The sequence below is a fragment of the Polypterus senegalus genome, chromosome 5 (assembly GCF_016835505.1).
Source record: "Polypterus senegalus isolate Bchr_013 chromosome 5, ASM1683550v1, whole genome shotgun sequence".
NCBI classification, from domain to species: Eukaryota; Metazoa; Chordata; class Cladistia; order Polypteriformes; family Polypteridae; genus Polypterus; species Polypterus senegalus.
This window is the reverse complement of record NC_053158.1, coordinates 175518777-175539360: the sequence shown is the minus strand read 5'-3', so window position 1 is coordinate 175539360 and position 20584 is coordinate 175518777. Positions and strand designations below refer to the sequence as shown.

The following is a 20584-nucleotide window of genomic DNA, read 5'->3' as shown; positions in this document are numbered from 1 at the left end:
CTTGCTCTGCATGTGCTTTGCGCCTATGTTTTTTTTTTGTCTTTTGAATTCCAGTTTTCATTATCTCTAACCTGCTCTGCATGTGTTTTTTAACCTCTTTATGATGTTTTACTTTGTTTTCTACTTTGTCTTTTATTTCTGACCTTGCTTTATCCTGCTTTTTTTTTCAATGACACCTGGTCCGTGGTGATTATTTTCTCTTTATCGAGTAATAATTTCCATTTGTTTGAGCTACTGCAATCTTTACTTTCTCCACATGTGTATCGCGCCGTTTTTTGTTTTTTTTTGAGCCTTTTGAATTCCACTGCTTTCATAATCTATAACCTGCTCCACATGTGTATAGCGCCAGCGTTTGTGAACGTCTTTATGAAATTCTACTTTGTCTCGTACTCTGTCTTTTAATAGGTGAAGGGCTTAAGCAGTTCACTCTTATAGTGCTCCTGTGTAGTATAATTATCTCCTGTACCATCATCAGTCCACACCTTGAACCTTTACCAGTCATTCGATACATAAGACACAATGTTCCTCCGAATATTAAGAGTGAGCCTGATATGGCCATGCATGGAATGAATGGAAAAGGTAGGCGCCATCTCCGGGCATGGAAACCACTTGGTAAGTGACAGTTCTTTGATCGATGGTGATCACCTCGATAGACGTGTTAATGGGGGTACGGTTGGAACGATAAAGAAAATGGGTAACTGAACAATGTAAAGTAAGTCTAAAATACCTACACAATAACTATAATTGTAATAAATGAACAATAAAACAGCAGAGAAGCCGTGGATTAAATAAAAAGTCTGTAGTTATCAGCAGGGAGACGTGAATCCCTTGGCAAAGCAAGGAAGGGAACGTAGAGACCGGAGTGACGGATGGCCTTATATAGGCAGGCAGCCTACAACGTGGGAGGTGTTGGGATGGGGAACCCAACGCAGCCTCACACGGTGACCGAGCTGCAGGCTATGGACGTATATATGTACGTAAGTAGGATTCAGTTAGCGTTGGAAACCCGCGTACCAATGTTCTTGAAGAATGGCCCATAAGTAATAAAGACCATTGGAAAGTTCAATATGGCGGCCAACAGTGGCGTCATACCACCAAAATAAGTACGTACATTGGTTTCGGTTAGCGCAGGGAAGCCGCCTACCAAATTTTGTGAAGATGGGGCCATAAATAAGAAAATTCAGCATGGTGGACTTTATTGACCGTTATGACTGTTACGAGTAGAATTTCGAAATTAAACCTGCTTAACTTTTGTACCTACACGGGAAGTTGGAGAATTAATGATGAGTCAGTGAGTGAGTGAGTCAGTCAGTCAGTCAGTCAGTGAGGACTTTGCCTTTTATTAGTATAGATTATAGTATATAACTTCTCTCCACCTTCCATCCTACATCTATAACCTCAGGCAATTAGGTGTAGTAAAAGACAAGCTGTAAGGAATGAGCCTGCCAAATTACAGCCTTCTACCTACACAGGAATTTGGAAAATTAGTGACGTTGGAAACTTCAATATGGCGGCCGACAGTGGCGTCATACTACCGAAATAAGAATGCATACATCGGTTTCGGTTTGCACAGGGAAGCCGCCTACCAGATTTCGTGAAGATGGGGCCATAAATAAGAAAGTTCAACATGGCGGACATTGTCGACCATTATGACCGTTACATGTAGAATTTTGAAATGAAACCTGCTTAACTTTTGTACCTACACGGGAAGTTGGAGAATTAATGATGAGTCAGTGAGTGAGTGAGTCAGTCAGTCAGTCAGTCAGTGAGGACTTTGCCTTTTATTAGTATAGATTATAGTATATAACTTCTCTCCACCTTCCATCCTACATCTATAACCTCAGGCAATTAGGTGTAGTAAAAGACAAGCAGGAGTTAAGTTACAATTTAAAAAGTGTATTATTGATAATATTCATAAATAATAACAATATGCAACACACATTTGAATATTGGCAACCATACAACCTAATTAAATGGTGATGTGTAGTTTCAGGTGGCACACTGACTTAGTTACTTAAAATGTCTCTAGTTAAGGCATCATTTGGGGTCAGCTTTGTGCAGAACAGGCCGCATGCCTGTTTCAATATGGCTGACGAGCTGTGCTCTTCATTGTGTTGTTCTTGTCAGTTCATGCATCAGTTTGGTAAGAGAGAGACATGCTCCTTCATCAGATGTTAGTAAGAGTGAGAGAGTAAGGTTAAGCAAGCAGATTTATAGATGTTCTGTCCAACCCCTAGAGCCAATTGGACGTTGTGGTACTTAAAGGCTTCTGATGCAAGCCAGTTCCAAACAGCCATACTTCAGACCAATAGGGGAATAGAAAACATAAAGCTTGGCAGTTAGGCAGTCTGGCTTTCTTACGGGGGTTGAGAGACTTTAGCAGAGAAACTCTTGCCAAACTGGCTTCAGTCACTTCCCCCAAATCCTGTCGTAAAATTCAAAGAGACTCAGTTCCAAAAGGCAGGGGCAAACATGAATGCTTCTCACTAATGTGTAACACCAGTATCACATTGCTTTGCCTAAATCTATACTAATAAAAGTCAAAGCCCTCACTGACTCACTCACTCACTCACTCACTCATCACTAATTCTCCAACTTCCTGTGTAGGTAGAAGGCTGAAATTTGGCAGGCTCATTACTTACAGCTTACTTACAAAAGTTGGGCAGGTTTCATTTCGAAATTCTACGCGTAATGGTCATAACTGGAACCTATTTTTCTTCATATACTGTAATGGATGTTAGCTCGATGGCCGTGGGGGGCGGAGCTGTGTGTGACATCATCAAGCCTCACACGTAAACAAGATACAAGTTTAATGAGAAGACACGAGGTATAAAAGAGACTTTGGATCACTTTGTAACGGAGTTAAAATTGCTGTAGCGAGAAACTTTTAAGTGCCAGGTCTTAGCTAACATTAAATAAAGCAGTGGACATCGCAAGATCGCACAAGATAGCACAGGCACAGCTCAGAAGCTTCGATGCATGTACTCTGAGCGGCTCATGTGAACTGACTATGAATACAGTATGCAGAGAAAGCAAGATTTCTAAAGAGTGCAGAGACTTTTGATCACGTGAACGTGTCTGCAAAAAGTGCCGTTTCCTGCACTGCAAAAATACTACAAAAGTTGGGCAGTCGGCGCGTGCGCCTGCGTAGCTGTGCCAGCCTTTGAGACGCTGACTGCGCTTCTGCCTTAAGTGAAAGTAAACACTTTTAATTTTTTTCCTCCTTCCCATGAGCTATAGCCCAGAGAACTGTAAACACGGGATCCCATTTCTAGACCGCGACAATCTAATATTAAGTTGCTTCGCACTTTCTTTTACACGTATACGATTATGAGGTCATCAGGTCGGATTATGAAGACACACACAGGAGTGGAGGACCAACAGTGCTATTCCGGCCAGTTAATGGCAGGGCCATCTCTCCAGTCTACACGAGACCCACCGCGACGCTCATATCGTCAGCGAAGACCTCTCTCTACACTATATAAAAGAAAAAGACAAGTTTCCTTTCTTTACACCTATTTTCCATTTATCCCAAACCAAAGCCTTTCTCTCTTAACACTGCAGAGGACACAAAAATGATTTTCTTTTAATTGCTGGTAATGCTGGTAAGGCACATTACCACAGGCAGAAATTTGGACGTTCACATAGAAAATTTAATTTCTATACCACAGCCGTCGTGTAGCGCCTTTCAAAAGGGATCTACTACCGAGAGATGATCCATATACATTTTAGCTGCTGTTAGTACTACTAACCTGTTGTGTTACACCGTCTTTAAAATGTAGTTTACCCGAAACCACTCCAGTAGTGCTCAATGTAGCTTTACTTCGTAAAACGTTAATATTTTACTGTTTAATAACTTATAGACTACATTTTATTTTTTTTCCCTTGCAGTCAGTGACCAAAGCTATACATACACATATAGACACATATATATATATACACACACACCTATCTACATTATATATACACACACATACATACATACACACACACACATATATATATTTTGTGTGTGTGTATGTATGTATGTGTGTTTATATATAATGTAGATAGGTATGTGTATATATATATATATATATATACACTCACCTAAAGGATTATTAGGAACACCATACTAATATGGTGTTTGACCCCCTTCGCCTTCAGAACTGCCTTAATTCTACGTGGCATTGATTCAACAAGGTGCTGAAAGCATTCTTTAGAAATGTTGGCCCATATTGATAGGATAGCATCTTGCAGTTGATGGAGATTTGTGGAATGCACATCCAGGGCACGAAGCTCCTGTTTCACCACATCCCAAAGATGCTCTATTGGGTTGAGATCTGGTGACTGTGGGGGCCATATTATTACAGTGAACTCATTGTCATGTTCAAGAAACCAATTTGAAATGATTCGAGCTTTGTGACATGGTGCATTATCCTGCTGGAAGTAGCCATCAGAGGATGGGTACATGGTGGTCATGAAGGGATGGACATGGTCAGAAACAATGCTCAGGTAGCCCGTGGCATTTAAACGATGCCCAATTGGCACTAAGGGGCCTAAAGTGTGCCAAGAAAACATCTCCCACACCATTACACCACCACCACCAGCCTGCACAGTGGTAACAAGGCATGATGGATCCATGTTCTCATTCTGTTTACACCAAATTCTGACTTCACCATTTGAATGTCTCAACAGAAATCGAGACTCATCAGACCAGGCAACATTTTTACAGTCTTCAACTGTCCAATTTTGGTGAGCTCGTGCAAATTGTAGCCTCTTTTTCCTATTTGTAGTGGAGATGAGTGGTACCCGGTGGGGTCTTCTGCAGTTGTAGCCCATCCGCCTCAAGGTTGTGCGTGTTGTGGCTTCACAAATGCTTTTCTGCATACCTCGGTTGTAACAAGTGGTTATTTCAGTCAAAATTGCTCTTCTATCAGCTTGAATCAGTCGGCCCATTCTCCTCTGACCTCTAGTATCAACAAGGCATTTTCGCCCACAGGACTGCCGCATACTGGATGTTTTTCCCTTTTCACACCATTCTTTGTAAACCCTAGAAATGGTTGTGCGTGAAAATCCCAGTAACTGAGCAGATTGTGAAATACTCAGACCGGCCCATCTGGCACCAACAACCATGCCACGCTCAAAATTCCTTAAATCACCTTTCTTTCCCATTCTGACATTCAGTTTGGAGTTCAGGAGATTGTCTTGACCAGGACCACACCCCTAAATGCATTGAAGCAACTGCCATGTGATTGGTTGATTAGATAATTGCATTAATGAGAAATTGAACAGGTGTTCCTAATAATCCTTTAGGTGAGTTTATATGTGTATATATATTTATATGTGCATATGTAGATATGTATATAGATATGTATATATGTATATATATGAAGATATGTATGTGTGTATATATGTGTATATATATATATATATATATATAGCAAAATACCCCGCTTCGCAGGCGGAGAAGTAGTGTATTAAAGAAGTTATGAAAAAGAAAAGGAAAAATTTTAAAAATAACGTAACATGATTGTTAATGTAATTGTTTTGTCTTTGATATGAGTGTTGTTGTCTTATCTATATATCTATATATATATCTATATATATTTATATTCAACACAGTGCAGCAAACAAAGTTTCTATAAAAACTTTCAATTTTTATTTTAAAATTGTTATTTATTACATTACTGAAATATGTATAGGCTCTGGTCAGCTTGCTTATTGACAGACAGTGTCACCTAGTGTGTATGAGTATAAACCATAATGTTTCAAGAAGAAACTGTTTATTATTACAAAATTAATGGACCTGTATAGTGGTGCAGTGGCTAGTGCTGCTGCTGCCTCATGGATCCAGCATCTTGGGTTCAAATGAAATTCCTATATGTTGTCTGTGTAGAGTTTGCAAAGATGTGTGTGGTAAGCCCTACTTTCCCTACAACCTTGAACCGTGTATTAAACAAGCTTGTTTATGTTATGTTATTTAGGATTTGTGGACATTTGGTTTTTTTTAATAAGGCCTTTATTCAGTTCCAACTGCAATAAATATTTGTTGCTTAATTTTATACTATGAACAAGGTAGAATTGAGAAAAGGCCATGCTGCTTCTACTGTAGCTTGTAAGACTGACACTGCTTGGTGACAATGCAGCTGTTTCTGTGGTTTCTTTGCAGCTACATTAATTCATTTTAATTGAAGTGTGAACATCCAAGGTATCTGTTTCACTGTCTTGCCCTGAGCAAGTTAGTTAGTAGTGTGTATGTAGTGAATTTTACAAGGGTGATCATCTTGAAAGGCAATGCAGCCAGTAGGGTTTGGTGATAAGCTGCATGCAAGAAGTCAAAGCCAAACAGCAGTGTTTTTCTGAGACCAAACAGAGGAATAAATTGTAAATTTGAGCTAGCTGTCTCTGAAACTCAAGAACACCAAAAGATATTTAGCAAAAACAAATGCTAAATCATTTTTATTCTTAATCTTGCATTAAGCACCGTACCTTGAGAACATCACCCCCAAGCACTTTACTAAGCAAACAAGAAATTGATTTCATTCAGTAGATATGTTTTATGATTATTACTGAGAAAAATACTTAAAAGACAGTGGTAAAACTTACATCATTTATCAATCCTGGGTTGGAGTTTGTAGAGTTTTCTTCCATTCATTTGTACATTCATAAACTAGTTGTTTCTATAATAGGATTTCAGGCAGTCTAATCATATCCATGAAGCATTGATAGCCATGCAGTGGGCACATACTCACTTCTGCTTAAACAATTTACAAGCCTGCAAGAATTAACTCAACAAATGTTTTTAACATTCACACAAATATATGGGTGTGCAAACTATAGTCAAATGTCTGTGTATGTCTCTGGACTATAGTTTAGGACCCAGAAGCTGTAATGGCAACTGCAGTAACTGTAGTACTAAAGTATAAAAAAAAATCTGAAGGAAGAATGACACTCCAGAAAAGCAGTGAGAGAACCACATGTCCAGTGTATGAATTCAAACACATTTTACAACAGGCATGCGTCTGTCTGATATGTCTAATGGATTAAGCTGGTTCAGGAAATAGATTTTTAGATATTCATACAGTGCTTCTCTTTTTATTCTTCTGTACTGAAGAAAAAATAGGCAACGGCTATAAGAACAATCAGCCTTCTTTGGCTATTTTTGTTTTATAAATATAGTGTCTTCTGAATGTTTTCATTAAGGTTGTCTCATTCTTATTTATTTAACAGGCAATTAATTCAGACAGCGAAGCAAGCAAGGGACTGATCGCCCACCGGCTATCTGTTGATTATCTGGATGAACCATTCCAAAGAGAAAGGGCTTTGAGTGCAGCCAGCGTTCTGACTAATGCAATGGAAGGTAAGAAATATGTCCACCTGAAGGCTGTTGTGCCTTGGGGTGAGGGGTGGCTGGTGCTTAGTTGTTGTTGTAGGAAAGGTAGCCAGGTAAAGGCTTTGGGGCAAGTGAGAAACAGAGAGAATTATGTTGGAATAACTAAACTAAAACTAGATCTTCAATTGACTAGTAATTGAATCTTTGTTCTTGCCACAAAGCATACCCGAAATAGAAAAAACACCAAGTGGCCTTAACTTACCTTGATTAAGACCCAGCCTGACTACTATTTCTGTGTGGATTTTGTCAACACCCTTATATATCCTCCCATATACCAGACGCTTGTATATTAGATTAATTGGCAACTTTAAATTGTTCAAATATGATTGAAAGAGCGTACCTTTCAATAGATTGGCATCTTGCTCAAGATTAAATTCCTTGTTTGGTTGAAAAAATGAATATATTCATACTGTACAAAAATAATGGGCTGTATTAGACACAAAGCAACAAGAATTCTCCTAATAAGTCGATTTTTTATTTTTAATGTGGTCTATCACCACATTATCATTTGAAACAGTTATGTAGTTCTCTTTCTGTGGGGAATGAGCCTGGATAGTTTTTATGTTTTGCTTAATCAATGTCAGGTGCTCTTTCAGTAAACAGTAATGTGGAGCAATTATTGACCTGTTCTATACAAACAGACCTTAAGAATTGAAAAAAGTATTTACTAGTCTTCCGCTGGTAACTGTAAAGTTGACAAAAGTTTCATTAGTGTTGTTTCCTTTATTAAAGTGCCTAAGCTCTTTCATTCTTTAGTTTTCCTTTAAATCGGGAGACAGCTATGAACTTACCAATATAGCTAATTCCTTGAAATAGAACCATCAGAAATTATTTGTCCCCAATTTATAGATTTGGCAACCTTCAGAAATTTTAGATAGCTCTTCCAGATACCTGTAGGCTCCTGAAGAAAAAGGGACCCTCACAAACACATAAGGAGTGCTGTCCACCAGCAGGTTCTCTTTTGTAGGGTTAGGCTTATAGTGGAGAAGTTTTGAACACCTCATGAAGTGTCCTTTTAAACGTATTGATATTTTAAAGCTATTTTTAATTAATCATGTTTTTTTTAATCTCCTGTTCCGAGTCTTGCTGTTATTTAATATCATGTTTGGTCTGAATGTTTTTATGTGCTCTAATATGACTGTCTCAAAATTTCTAAGATCAGTGCTACTCAGGAAACCAAAGGATATCATCTTCTGTGTTTACTGGATATTTTGCATTTAGCTTCATTGCCAGTATCAGAAGTAATAGAGGTTGCCCATCTATGTTTAAACAATTAAGAACAATATGATATGGCTGAGTGAGAGCATCAGGGATTTAGTTTTTTGTGCTGCTTCCTTTCAACAGGACAATGCACTGTAAATACTACTCATGAGGACTTTGTTGCCATTAAAAATATTCTTTAGTCTCTATGTTTGCATTTCTGATCTCTACCTGACAAGAGAGCTATTGCTCTATCTCTGCACTGATGTAATTTCTGTCACTAAGGTATAGTCAGCAGAAGAAAGGTAGGGTTCCATAGTTAAATCAAACACTATGAATCTGTAGGTGTGGATGTGTTTTAAGAGCTGACAGGATGGTTGTGAGAGTCTGTCAGAATTTTTCCCTGAGCAGTCTATTTTAATAACACACTGTTTTTTTCATTTTTAGGGTATTATGGTGGCACAGCACAAAGTTGTGCAGTCTCCAAGTTCTAAGAGGCTAAGTTCAAACCAAGATGAAGTCACTGTCTGTACAGAGTTTACTCTTACTCTGTATCTGTGTTATCTTCATATTATGGTTTCTACAACTATATCATATTGATGTGCAAGTTAGGTTAAATAGCAGTATTAATCAATTTGAGTGACCGTATCAGTTGTCTTATGCACACTGCCACTCACAACCCTATTTAAACAAGTCTGAAAATCATTAACTTGACTGTTTTGTAATGGTTAATTTATTGGTCATTTTTATTTTAATCAACTTTTAATAGTTTGTACAGTCATTTTTTTATTGCAGTTCTGAATAATTTATTTTGAATATCTGTAGCAAGACAAATGCATTTCTTAAATTTCTTAAAGACAGAAGTTGTGTCCACTTCACCAATTCCATATGTAATGTTAGACTTACAGATTGTTAATTAAAATATTGGTGACTTCCTTACAAATAAAACGTCATTACTGCTATGGCTGTTCACTGGCTTTGATTAAAAAAAAAAAAGTTATAGCCTGGCCTGAAGGTACCAGTTGCATTGACTCTAAAATGCCTACATATCATGTATACTTTAAAGATTTTTCATTCCATTTAATTTTTGCATGCTTGTCTCATGCTGTATTGTGTGTTCAGTCCATTCCATGATATTTTTGCCTTTTTTGAAAGGATGTTTCTTGTATGGATGTCAGATTTACCATGGGTCTTCCATTTCTTTCTCATTTCATGCTGTACTCTTCTAAGTCCTCCACTTTTATAATTTTTACAGAGATCTTATGTCATATTCTTAAATCTGCTTGTTTAGTAGTTGTATCCGCAACTAAAGTTGAAGGTCTTAGATGTCCAGATAATGCACTTAAAGCCTTATAACAACTATGAGGTTATTTGCAAACATTTAGGATTACCAATATTTCAATTTGATGTTATACCTGGTCAGGATTAATTGTTCTGTTTATTGTTGACCAGCAGAAAAAGCCCATAGAAAGCTAAATCAAGTGAACATTTCAATTGCTTATTTTCAGATCGGCATGATAAAATAGGAATTAAAGTAAAGTAGTGATTGAGCAAGAAATATCCCTGAGGATATATTGCTTTGGAGTAAAAAAGACACTATTGAGTAAATATTGACATTGATTACTTTAATAGTGATCTCTTCTAAGCACATTTTAGTGAAGTAATAGTTGTTACATTTGTGACACATTGTATTTCTTGATCTAAAATGGAAAATGAGCTTGTAAGAGCATGATCCTGGTATAAACTATAGCTTCCATTTTCTAGAATGCTTGTGCTGGTAAGGATTCTGGTAGACACAAGCTGAGGATAACAGTGTAGACTCCTTTTTCTCCAGCAAGAGATTCTAGGTGTTCCAGGCATTTCTAAGCCAACTATCCTTTTAGTATCCTGTCTCTGTTCTAAGGTTATCCCTGTCATCCCAAAATATCTCTAAAAGTTTATGTCTAAAGGACATCCTCACCTAGTGTTACAAAACCCTATCTGGCTCCAGAGATAGAGATCATACATATACTTCGAAGAACTTGTTGATTTCTGCTGTCCACATGGCTTAACAAAGTGTAGCTTGCATAGAAGTGTCATTTCCACTTGTGTCCTTGAGTTTCTCATATGTGCCTCTGATTGCTATAAGGTGTTCATAAAAGCCAATTAAGTGCTTTGCACCCATAGGCTAGTGCTAGAACTGCAGCACTGTAGCTTCTGTCTATTTCCAGAGGTACCATTTGGGAAGGCAATTAATTGTGGGTTCAAAAAGCTCTGGGACCATCATGGTCTGAAGTTTTGAGTGCATCTAGTTTCATAACACAATAGCTCAATTAATGTTTTTGCGTAAATTATAATTTAGTTATTTAGTTATATCCCTGCCATAAAGAATGAGATCACTAGTCCATTGATCCACTAGACTCCTACAGAAATTTTGTACAAAATCAGGAGGTCTTAAGTTCTGCAAAGTACAAATATTGCTTCAGATGTTTCAGATTTGATTTGTGAGTGTGTAGTTTCATCTATGAAGGGCAGGTACGCTGGAAATTTTTTTAGCTGGCCTTCAGCTACTGGGCAGCAGTTTTAGAGCTAGATAATCAAAGTGTTATGTCATGCTATGATTCCTCATTTGATATTTTTAGTGGTAATCAGTCTGTTTGTAATCAGTGCCTGTCAGCCCAACTCATGACAGAATTGCTACTTTCAGAATACTGTGAGCTGTTAGCAACAGCATGAGTCCACTCATCCCACCCAGTTAGTATTATATGACTGCACTAAAAATCAAATTAAATTTACATTCTCTGGGAAATAAAATTGTGCAATTTTGTGTCATTTTCAACTATGATGTAGTTCAGGCTTCCTTTAAAAGTAGTTTATCCCATTGAATCGGATCAGGTATTAAAACAATTTGGTTACTTATATTGTTCTATCTATCTACCTATTCCTGAAAAGCTTACAGAAATGAGTACCTTTTTATATACAACAAGCAGAAGGACCCGCCATTGCCAGAATATATGTGTGCAATGGGTAAAGAAAAGTGTGTGTTTTAAATGGTGACCAGGTTATTTTCCCATCTGTCATTCAAACTGCCTCTATATCAAAGTCATTGCTGTTGTGAGTTGAGAATATGTTGTTTTTGGGTTCAATTGGATTCCACAATTGCAGTAAACTCCTTGCTGGGTTTTAACCATGAACATTGTCATGTGTGACTCGTCCTCTTAGTTCAAGGTGTACAGTTCTTAGAGCATCTAGTCAATTCATTAGATGACTTAGGCGACCACTTAAGGTGCAGTCACCTGATTGGTGCCATTTTCAAAAAAATTAAGGGGCGCACACTCTGGAGACCATAAAGTGATATTTATATGACTCAATCAGTGCATGCTCCAGAATCCTAACCTCTTGGCTGTTTTGGTAACTCACTAATTTAAAGGAAAAATCTTGTTTTACTTTGCCAGTGCACAAGTTTTCCAGAGCACAGTGGAAGGTCTCAAAGTTTTGTTTTTTTCCAATTTCCTTTAGAGTTTTCCTTCTTCCATCAATGTAAATCTTAGAAAATGGCATTTTGGATCATATAAACAATTTGTTAAATAATGAATGATTTTTAGTTAGTCCATTTACATGCTTCAGGGCTCTTGTGAACTTTGTATCATGACAATTCCTATTCTTTTATACTTTATATAATAGTAACTGTACTGCCTACCATATACCACTAATATATATTTCTCCTGTTACCCATTTTTTAAAACTCTTTTTTTGTGTGAAATAGTTATAATCTCATTATTTTCCTTAGGAACTTATTTGTCGCTTTCTTTCATACCATCCATTGTGCATCTTGCAATTAGTAATGTACTCATCTGAAGGTGTACAGATCAGCATTTCTCCCAGGCAACTGTGTACAGAAAAATACTTGCCACTGTTTTACTGAAACTTTAGTCTTTACTTTGCCTTTCAGAATTGGAAGAGTCACGTCAGAAATGCCATCCCTGCTGGTACCGTTTTGCAAATAAGTATCTAATTTGGGATTGCTGCCCTCTCTGGCTGAAAATAAAGGAATGGGTGAAATTTGTGGTGATGGACCCATTTTTGGACCTTGCAATCACTATCTGCATTGTACTAAATACTCTGTTCATGGCCCTTGAACATTACCCAATGACTGATGAGTTTACCAAAATGCTGTCTGTAGGAAACCAGGTAAGTAAGTGCAAACCAGTTTAAAAGAGAAGTACTTGCCTTAAGCTTGCTTGTGTCTGGAGCTCAATACTGAAATAATAGGCTTTGACTCCCCAAGATCCTGTAACAGAAAAAGAAAATTATAAAAGTAATAACAATAACAAAATTATGTAGTTCCAGCCTGCTGATATTATGTGAAAAATTAAAAAAAATGAACATTGATTTTAACCTTAATTAAACATGATTCACAGTATGACTAGAACAAATGTTTAGTACTGTCTATGACTTGTTCTAGATCACATAACAATGAATGAGGAGCAACCTCCTCCATTTTTCAAGATACAGTATGTACTAATGCTAAAAACAAAATAGATTTGATATTAGGAGAAAATAAGCATCACTCTATTTGTTGAGACCACACATACTGTAACAAGATGGGTCGGAAAATGGAAGGAAATTATTTTACTTCCTCTGTTTGTCTGTGCTAGTAACAATATCAGTTGGTAACTGTTTCTAAAGTAATATCTATTAGTTTCATAAATTAGCATGCAGAATTGAATCATTACTAAGACGGATATTAATTTGTAAAATTTGGAGAAAATTGGCAATTTTAAACACAAATTCAACATATGATACAGTATAATGATAGCTGAGCATTTTGATAGTACAATTTGGTTTTTGGGATTAATAGCCTGTAAATGTAGGGTATCTGTGGAACGAGTAACCAGTGCACACTATCCTACAAGATCCACAAGTTTAAGAGGCAGCTTATATGAATGCAGGTATCTCTTCAGACACTTCAACAAGACCTGCAGTATAAACATTAAGCTCAAAAGTGTATAAGCACTGAAATAGAGGTTAAGCTAACTAAAGATTTGTAGGAGAGACACTTAAAACAAGTTTATAGCCTGTTGCAACTTGAACCTCCTAACTGAGTATCACAGAAAAGAAGTACAATCAACAGTTTACTTTGAGGAAATAAAATTTGAGCAACAGAATATGCAGCAGATAAGTATGATTCAGAGAAAAGGCTTGTCTAAGGCAGTTATGCCAAAAGTTTTCACTTTCCTACATAATGGTTGGTTGTGGTTTTGCACTTCAATGATGTGAAGAAAACCTGCAAAACTTGATTGAAACTTAAAATGACTGTCTTTCTGTTCCAGTAGAATTAGTTCCAATAGCTTGCGTGACTTTTTTCAAAAGACGGACACATATAACCTTGTTTCTAACCAATCATGTTTTTTCCATAAATATATTTGGTTTTTTTTCCATCCACTTATTTATTTAATGTTTTTGTTAAACAGAAGTCATAAACACTGTACAATTGCTTAAGTTTAATCTAAAGCCAAAGCCAAATGCGTCACATTAATCATATTATTGTTTGGTATAAAAATTTCAAACCAAACCTGAGGGTCAGTATCTAAAATTATTGATTTGGGAAAACTATGAAGAGGTTAATACTCCAATAAAGACACTTTTAATGCTTGTTTTGCTAAAGGCAGCTCTTTAAGAGGAATGAAATAGCAGGCCTGGAAAAACAGTTTACAATTACTAGAATTACATTTCCATTCCTTCATCATACTGATGGAGGATGATCAATGATGAAATCTATACTAATATGTCCCCATAGTGAATTGTGTCAAAGATATATCGCATGAAATACAACAGGTATTGCAACCATAAAGAACACGGCTGCTACCATATCCAAAACAAAAACAAAACAGAAAACTGCATCACACGGAAGTGGTTGAAATATGATAAAGTAAATAAACAACCATAAATACAATTAGTACAATTCAAGAAATGTAAAATGTAACGTGGACGTTCCTGAGAAGCCAGAGTGTTAATTCATAATAAATTATTACTATTCATTATTTTTCTAAACAAATTTTATTTATAAAATTTTAATAATTTTAGAAAATCATTCACAGTGGTGATAAAATGTCATCCAAAATATGCCATAAAAAGGCACACAAAATGAATATCACTTGTACAAAGCAACCACCCAAGGACAATTTTAAAAGTTAACACATATTGATATCAAATGCTCAATACAAAAGCAGAAAGCAAGTGGACTTTATTGAATTTCCGATTTTTGATGATTGAGCAAAGTGCTAAATTATATTCTGCATAGGTAATTGAATGGATTCATGATATTGATGACACCTGTTACAGATTAGCAACAAAAAAGCATTTTTCATGGTCCAAAAATAAATATTTTCCCAGGCAAGAAATTTCATTAAACATATGTTGGAAAATTAGAAAAAATGAATTATGATTACTAAGGTGAGTCACCCTGCGATGGACTGGCACCCTGTCCAGGGATTGTCCCTACCTTGTGCCTGTTGCTTTCTAGGACAGGCTCCAGCTGTCCTGTGGCCCTACTCAGGATAAGTGAGTTTGGAAAATGGAATAGGAATGGATGGACTAAGTTGAATTTGTTGAAGTTGCTATACACATTTTAAAATTACATTAACTTATTGTGGTGAATTTACCACTTACTTAATTTTTGCACAACATCACCATCTTCTGGGAGATGGGAGCCAGTGCTCTTCTTGCCCTAAATGCAAGAGTTAAATACTGACCATAAGATGATATTGTGATATTATAGTGTATCCTATATCAGTATACACTAAAGACTCACAAATTATTGTGTGATTTATTGAGCTGTTTATTCACTTTTCAAATAATGATCAAATGTAACGCCATTCATAATGTAATATGTTGATACTATATTGTCACCCCCTAAGTAATTTTTTAGGTCAGACAGTATGTAGAATATACTGTAGTTTAGAATGATAGTGAAGCTATCTCAGTAAAAGCATGAAAAAACATACCTTAGCTAAAATGATCTGCTTTTAGAAACTTTTAAATACGCTATAGCTTTTGTGTTTAAAAGTTTTAAATTTTATACTGTCATCATCATATAATTTTTGAGTTTTTTGTCTAAGATACATGGAAAACTATGATTGCTCTATATTAATTTATTTAAAAGTCTGCTGGAAGAAAATATGAAGCTCTATGTACATGGATGAAATGAGGTATTAATACATGTGAAATTATGTGTCATTGTGAAGTAAACTGTTTTGGATATCTATTATAACTGCAAATTTTAGCCAAATTGTTTTAATTATTTATAGGCATAAATTATAAACTTAAATAATGACCATTCTGGTAAGAATATAGAAAGTACTATATATTTTTTAAATGAACAAAATGCCTTTCTTACTTTTTTAAATAAAATCAAAGTAGCCAGTTTTTGGGGAAATGTTAACTAAAAACATAATATTTATAATTTTAGAGGAACCATGACAGACAATTAAGAATAGAGCCACAGGATACATTTTTTTGTAAATCAATATTACCAAAAAGAGAGGGAGTGGAAAGTGACGCATATTTTGCCCGCTATTATTCTAACTTCTGTCTTTAGGTATTTACTGGTATCTTCACTGCAGAGATGGTTTTCAAGATCATTGCCCTGGATCCATATTACTACTTTCAGCAGGGGTGGAATATATTTGACAGCATTATTGTCAGCCTGAGTTTAATGGAGCTTGGACTTGCCAATGTGGAAGGGTTATCAGTTCTGCGATCCTTTAGACTGGTAAGAGACCATACACTCATGTACTTTTCACATACTTTTGTTTTTCATACTAGCACTCTGTTCAGAGTAGGTTCCCACTCCAATCAACCTTGAACTGGATAAGTGATTATGACTGAATAGATTATTTTCCACAGTGATCGAATGGTGGCATAATGACTTGTGTTTCTCATTTACTGCCCCTGATTCATGGGGTTGAGTCTTTGCCTTACTGCTGTTTGTACAGCACTTCCAAATTTTTCTTGTATCATCACTCAGTTTTTCTTCCATACTTCAAAAGCATGCACGTTGAGCAATCCAATGAGTCAAAAGTGGCCCACTATAAGTGGATGTACCACTGGGGTTAGTTTCTGCTTTGTGCCTGATACTGCATCTGCAGTCCTATAGCAGAAATAATGGGTTTATAAAAATGAGCTGTTTATGTTTACATTTTTGGAAAATGTCAAAGATATTATATTTACAAAAATAAATTACTGGTGTAATGTTAAGTACAATTTCAACTGGAAATATCAAATTGGCTGCCGCACATTAAATTCATAAGAGACATAACTATGAATATTTACTTGGTTCATTTAAGTGAGGAAGATGTGATTTCTGTCAGTCTTTCAGGTTTTTGTTCTTGTCTTGCACCTGGTGCATGGATGTACTTTAGCTCATTTTGCCCTTGGACTCAATAAGTATGTTCAGAAAATTAATAGATAGATTAACATATGGGCCCAAATTCAGTGGAATTAAAAATAATAACTTATAGAAAATATAGCACTCTGAATCATCAAAATATTTATTTTTAAGGTCCATCATCAATATGTATTGCAAGTGTTTAGTTTACATTACATACATCAGTGTCATTACCATGTAAATTTTTTATAATTGTTAAAATCAGAAAAAATCTGCTTTTATAATTGCTATTTTGTTTACAAAATACAGTACTAAGTTTTTTTTAACATTGTTGTCTAAAATATTTATTGAAAATGTGTTCTTTGACTGTATGCTTACAAAGAGAGAAATATTATCTGATATTTTCCACTTAGCAAAAGTCACCTTTATTTATCTTATAAAACCATTCTGCATGGGTTATTATGGGCATTTACAGCTCATTGAATCTGGAAATTAAACTTACTCTGTAAGTATTCCAGGGATTTTTTTTTTCATAAACTGCAGTAATGTGTCTTTTCCCACATGCTTTTTGTGTGAATTTACTGGTGATCACCTTTCCATTTACATTCAGCTAAGAACTGGAGCTGCAGATTAGATCATAATATATAGTCAAATTATCATATTAAATTAATCATATACATATATAATCATATTAATACAGAGCAAAATAAATGAATGAAGAGTATTAGAGAAATATGTTTTTGAAGTCAAGAGTATACAGAATTAATCAAAGTGCTTTTAACTTCTATTGTATTTGATAACAGATGATCACAACATGCAGAAATCAGATTTTAGTCAGCAAAAAGATGGATTTTCGCCTAAACCCTTAAAAAGAAAGGAAAAAAAAAGTTAATCTAATCGACACAGATATGCAGTAAAGCCATAATATACATTACACTCTTGTCATGTAATAACTGAAGGTGTCTGTCATCCAGGCTACATATCTTCTTCTCTGTCTTTTAAATAGTTACCTAATTTGAACAGTATGCTAGCCAGGAAAATTGAATCCTATGCATGAAATATTAAGTTCACTCAAGGATTACAAAATCATCCACTTTACATGTTTCACATAAGCATACATGCAAGTTATTAAATCAATGATCAGATGCAGTACAGTGTTATTAATTAATTTTCATCTGCTCAATGTTCAGATAATTAAAAAAAAATCATTGCTTTCATCCAAATGGGTATGGGAGTGCAGAAAAAAACCCACTGCATCTAAAATGGAAATATCAACATATTTCAAAATGTTTTAGTATAAGATACTAGGATAACTGAGCTATTAGCTAATCAAGTGAGCCTGATAGATGGTCTCCTCTTATTTGTAAAATGTCATATTTTAACTGCTTTGGGGAGCTATTTAGCCTCTATATGCATAAAAATTGTTTTGCCAACTTACCCCACAAATTTTCTTGGTCATAGAAGTTTGCGCCTGCTTTTATAGTACTTGTCCACATCTTTTCCATAGAGTCTTATCTGTTTTTCATTTGAGGCTTTCCCTTAGTTGTTGTTTCTTTTTGTTAAATTTACATAACTACAAGATCCACCATTCCCACTCCTTATCGATTGTCTTTTTCAATGCATATTTTTAAAGATTATTTTATGCACTTTGGCGTTACCTAATGTTACCTGTAGGTTTTACCATTTGAAAAATATGTCACTATTAGTGTCTTCCAGTTTTTTGTTTTTTTTTTGTCATAGTTCTTTGGCTGCAGGAGACCCTTGCTGTTTGTTAATCAACTAACCTTATCATCATCCAAAACAATACAAAAATTTTACATGATAATTATCAGAAAGTTCACATGGAAGTACCACCTTAAGTTAATGTCCCTCTTTATTAACTAACTAGCAAAATACCCGCGCTTACAGCGGCGAAGTACTGCCTTAAAATATTTATTAAGAAGAAAATTAAACCTTTTTAAACTGAGGGAAAATATACCAATAATTATTTGTTAAGGATCTCCTTGTAAACCACATTGTCAGTTTGGCCCTCCAGTTGTAATATGACCAAGCTGTGCGCTGAGCTTACTCTTGAGCATGCAACGTACAGTTAGCCATGTGAAAAGCAATCTTGTCTCAAATTTCACAGCTTGGATTGCTGCTGTCATAATCGGTTTGAGTTTCATGGTTTGTTTCAAGTACGACAGTATTTGTAGGACTTGTGTTGAAGAGACATTCGGCATCTGTCAAGCATTGTAAGCATACAACCAGTTTCATCGATAACTTCATATCCAGCTTTTGAGAGTTTAAACATTCATAAACATCAAAGTGTCCACTACTGAAATCGTCACCTGTGAATCTAAGATGTTTAAGAGGTATTGGCGGTTGTCCAAAGGTGTAAAATATTTGGCCATTTCGGTACACTTGAAAGCGACAACCGAACAATTCAGCGGCAGCCATCAACTCACATGCAGAACCATAGGTGAAGGGCTTAAGCATTTCACTCTTCTAGTGCTCCTGTGTAGTATAATTATCTCCTGTACCGTCATCAGTCCACAACTCAAACCTGTCCCAGTCATTCAATACATAAGACACAATGTTCCTCCGGATATCAAGAGTGAGCCTGATATGGCTGATATGGATATGTAACAAAGAGAATGGAAAAGGTAGGTGCCATCTCTGGGAATGGAAACCACTCGGTAAACGACAGTTCTTTGATCGATGTTGATCACCTCGATAAACATGTTAATGCGGGTACGGTTGGAATGATAAAGGAAATGGGTACCTGAACAATGTAAAGTAAGTCTAAAATACCTACACAATAACTATAATCGTAATAAATGAACAATAAAACAGCGGAGAAGCCGTGGATTAAATAAAAGGCTTTAGTTATCAGCAGGGAGACGTGAATCCCGTGGCAAAGCAAGGAAGGGAATGTAGAGACTGGAGCAACGGACGGCCTTATATAGGCAGGCAGCCTACAACGTGGGAGGCGTTGGGATGGGGACCGCGCGCCTCACACGGTGACCGAGCTGCAGGCTATGGACGTATATATGTACGTAAGTAGGATTCAGTTAGCGTTGTGAACCCGCTTACCAAATTTCTTGAAGATGTGCCTATAAGTAACAAAGACCGTTGAAAACTTCAATATGGCGGCCGACAGCGGCATCATACTACCGAAATAAGTACTAAATTTCAGCCTTCTACCTACACGGGAACTTGGAGAATTAGTGACGTTGGAAAGTTCAATATGGCGGCTGACAGTGTCGTCATACCACCGAAATAAGTACATACATTGGTTTCGGTTAGCGCAGGGAAGCCGCCTACCAAATTTCGTGAAGATGGGGCCATGAATAAGAAAGTTCAACATGGCGGACGTTGTTGACCGTTATGACCATTACGCGTACAATTTCGAAATGAAACCCGCTTAACTTTTGTAAGTAAGCTGTAAGGAATGAGCCTGCCAAATTTCAGCCTTCTACCTACACGGGAAGTTGGAGAATTACTGATGTTGGAAAATTCAATATGGCGGCCGATAGTGGCGTCATACCAACGAAATAAGTATGGACATCGGTTTCCATTAAAATTTCAATATGGCGGCCGACAGTGGCATCATACTACCGAAATAAGTACCAAATTTCAGCCTTCTACCTACACGGGAA

The 20584-nt window shown here is 36.3% G+C and overlaps 1 protein-coding gene across 3 annotated transcripts in view; it reads left to right on the top strand.

Moving 5' to 3' along the window:
* Window positions 1-20584, top strand: part of scn5lab (sodium channel, voltage gated, type V-like, alpha b) — a 719364-nt gene that overhangs the window by 345689 nt on the left and 353091 nt on the right. For all 3 annotated transcript variants that reach the window (XM_039753644.1, XM_039753645.1, XM_039753646.1), the window contains exons 13-15: window positions 7213-7342; window positions 12507-12745; window positions 16155-16328. In XM_039753644.1, the coding sequence (XP_039609578.1) occupies window positions 7213-7342; window positions 12507-12745; window positions 16155-16328 (543 nt within the window). The remainder of the gene's footprint in view (window positions 1-7212; window positions 7343-12506; window positions 12746-16154; window positions 16329-20584) is intronic.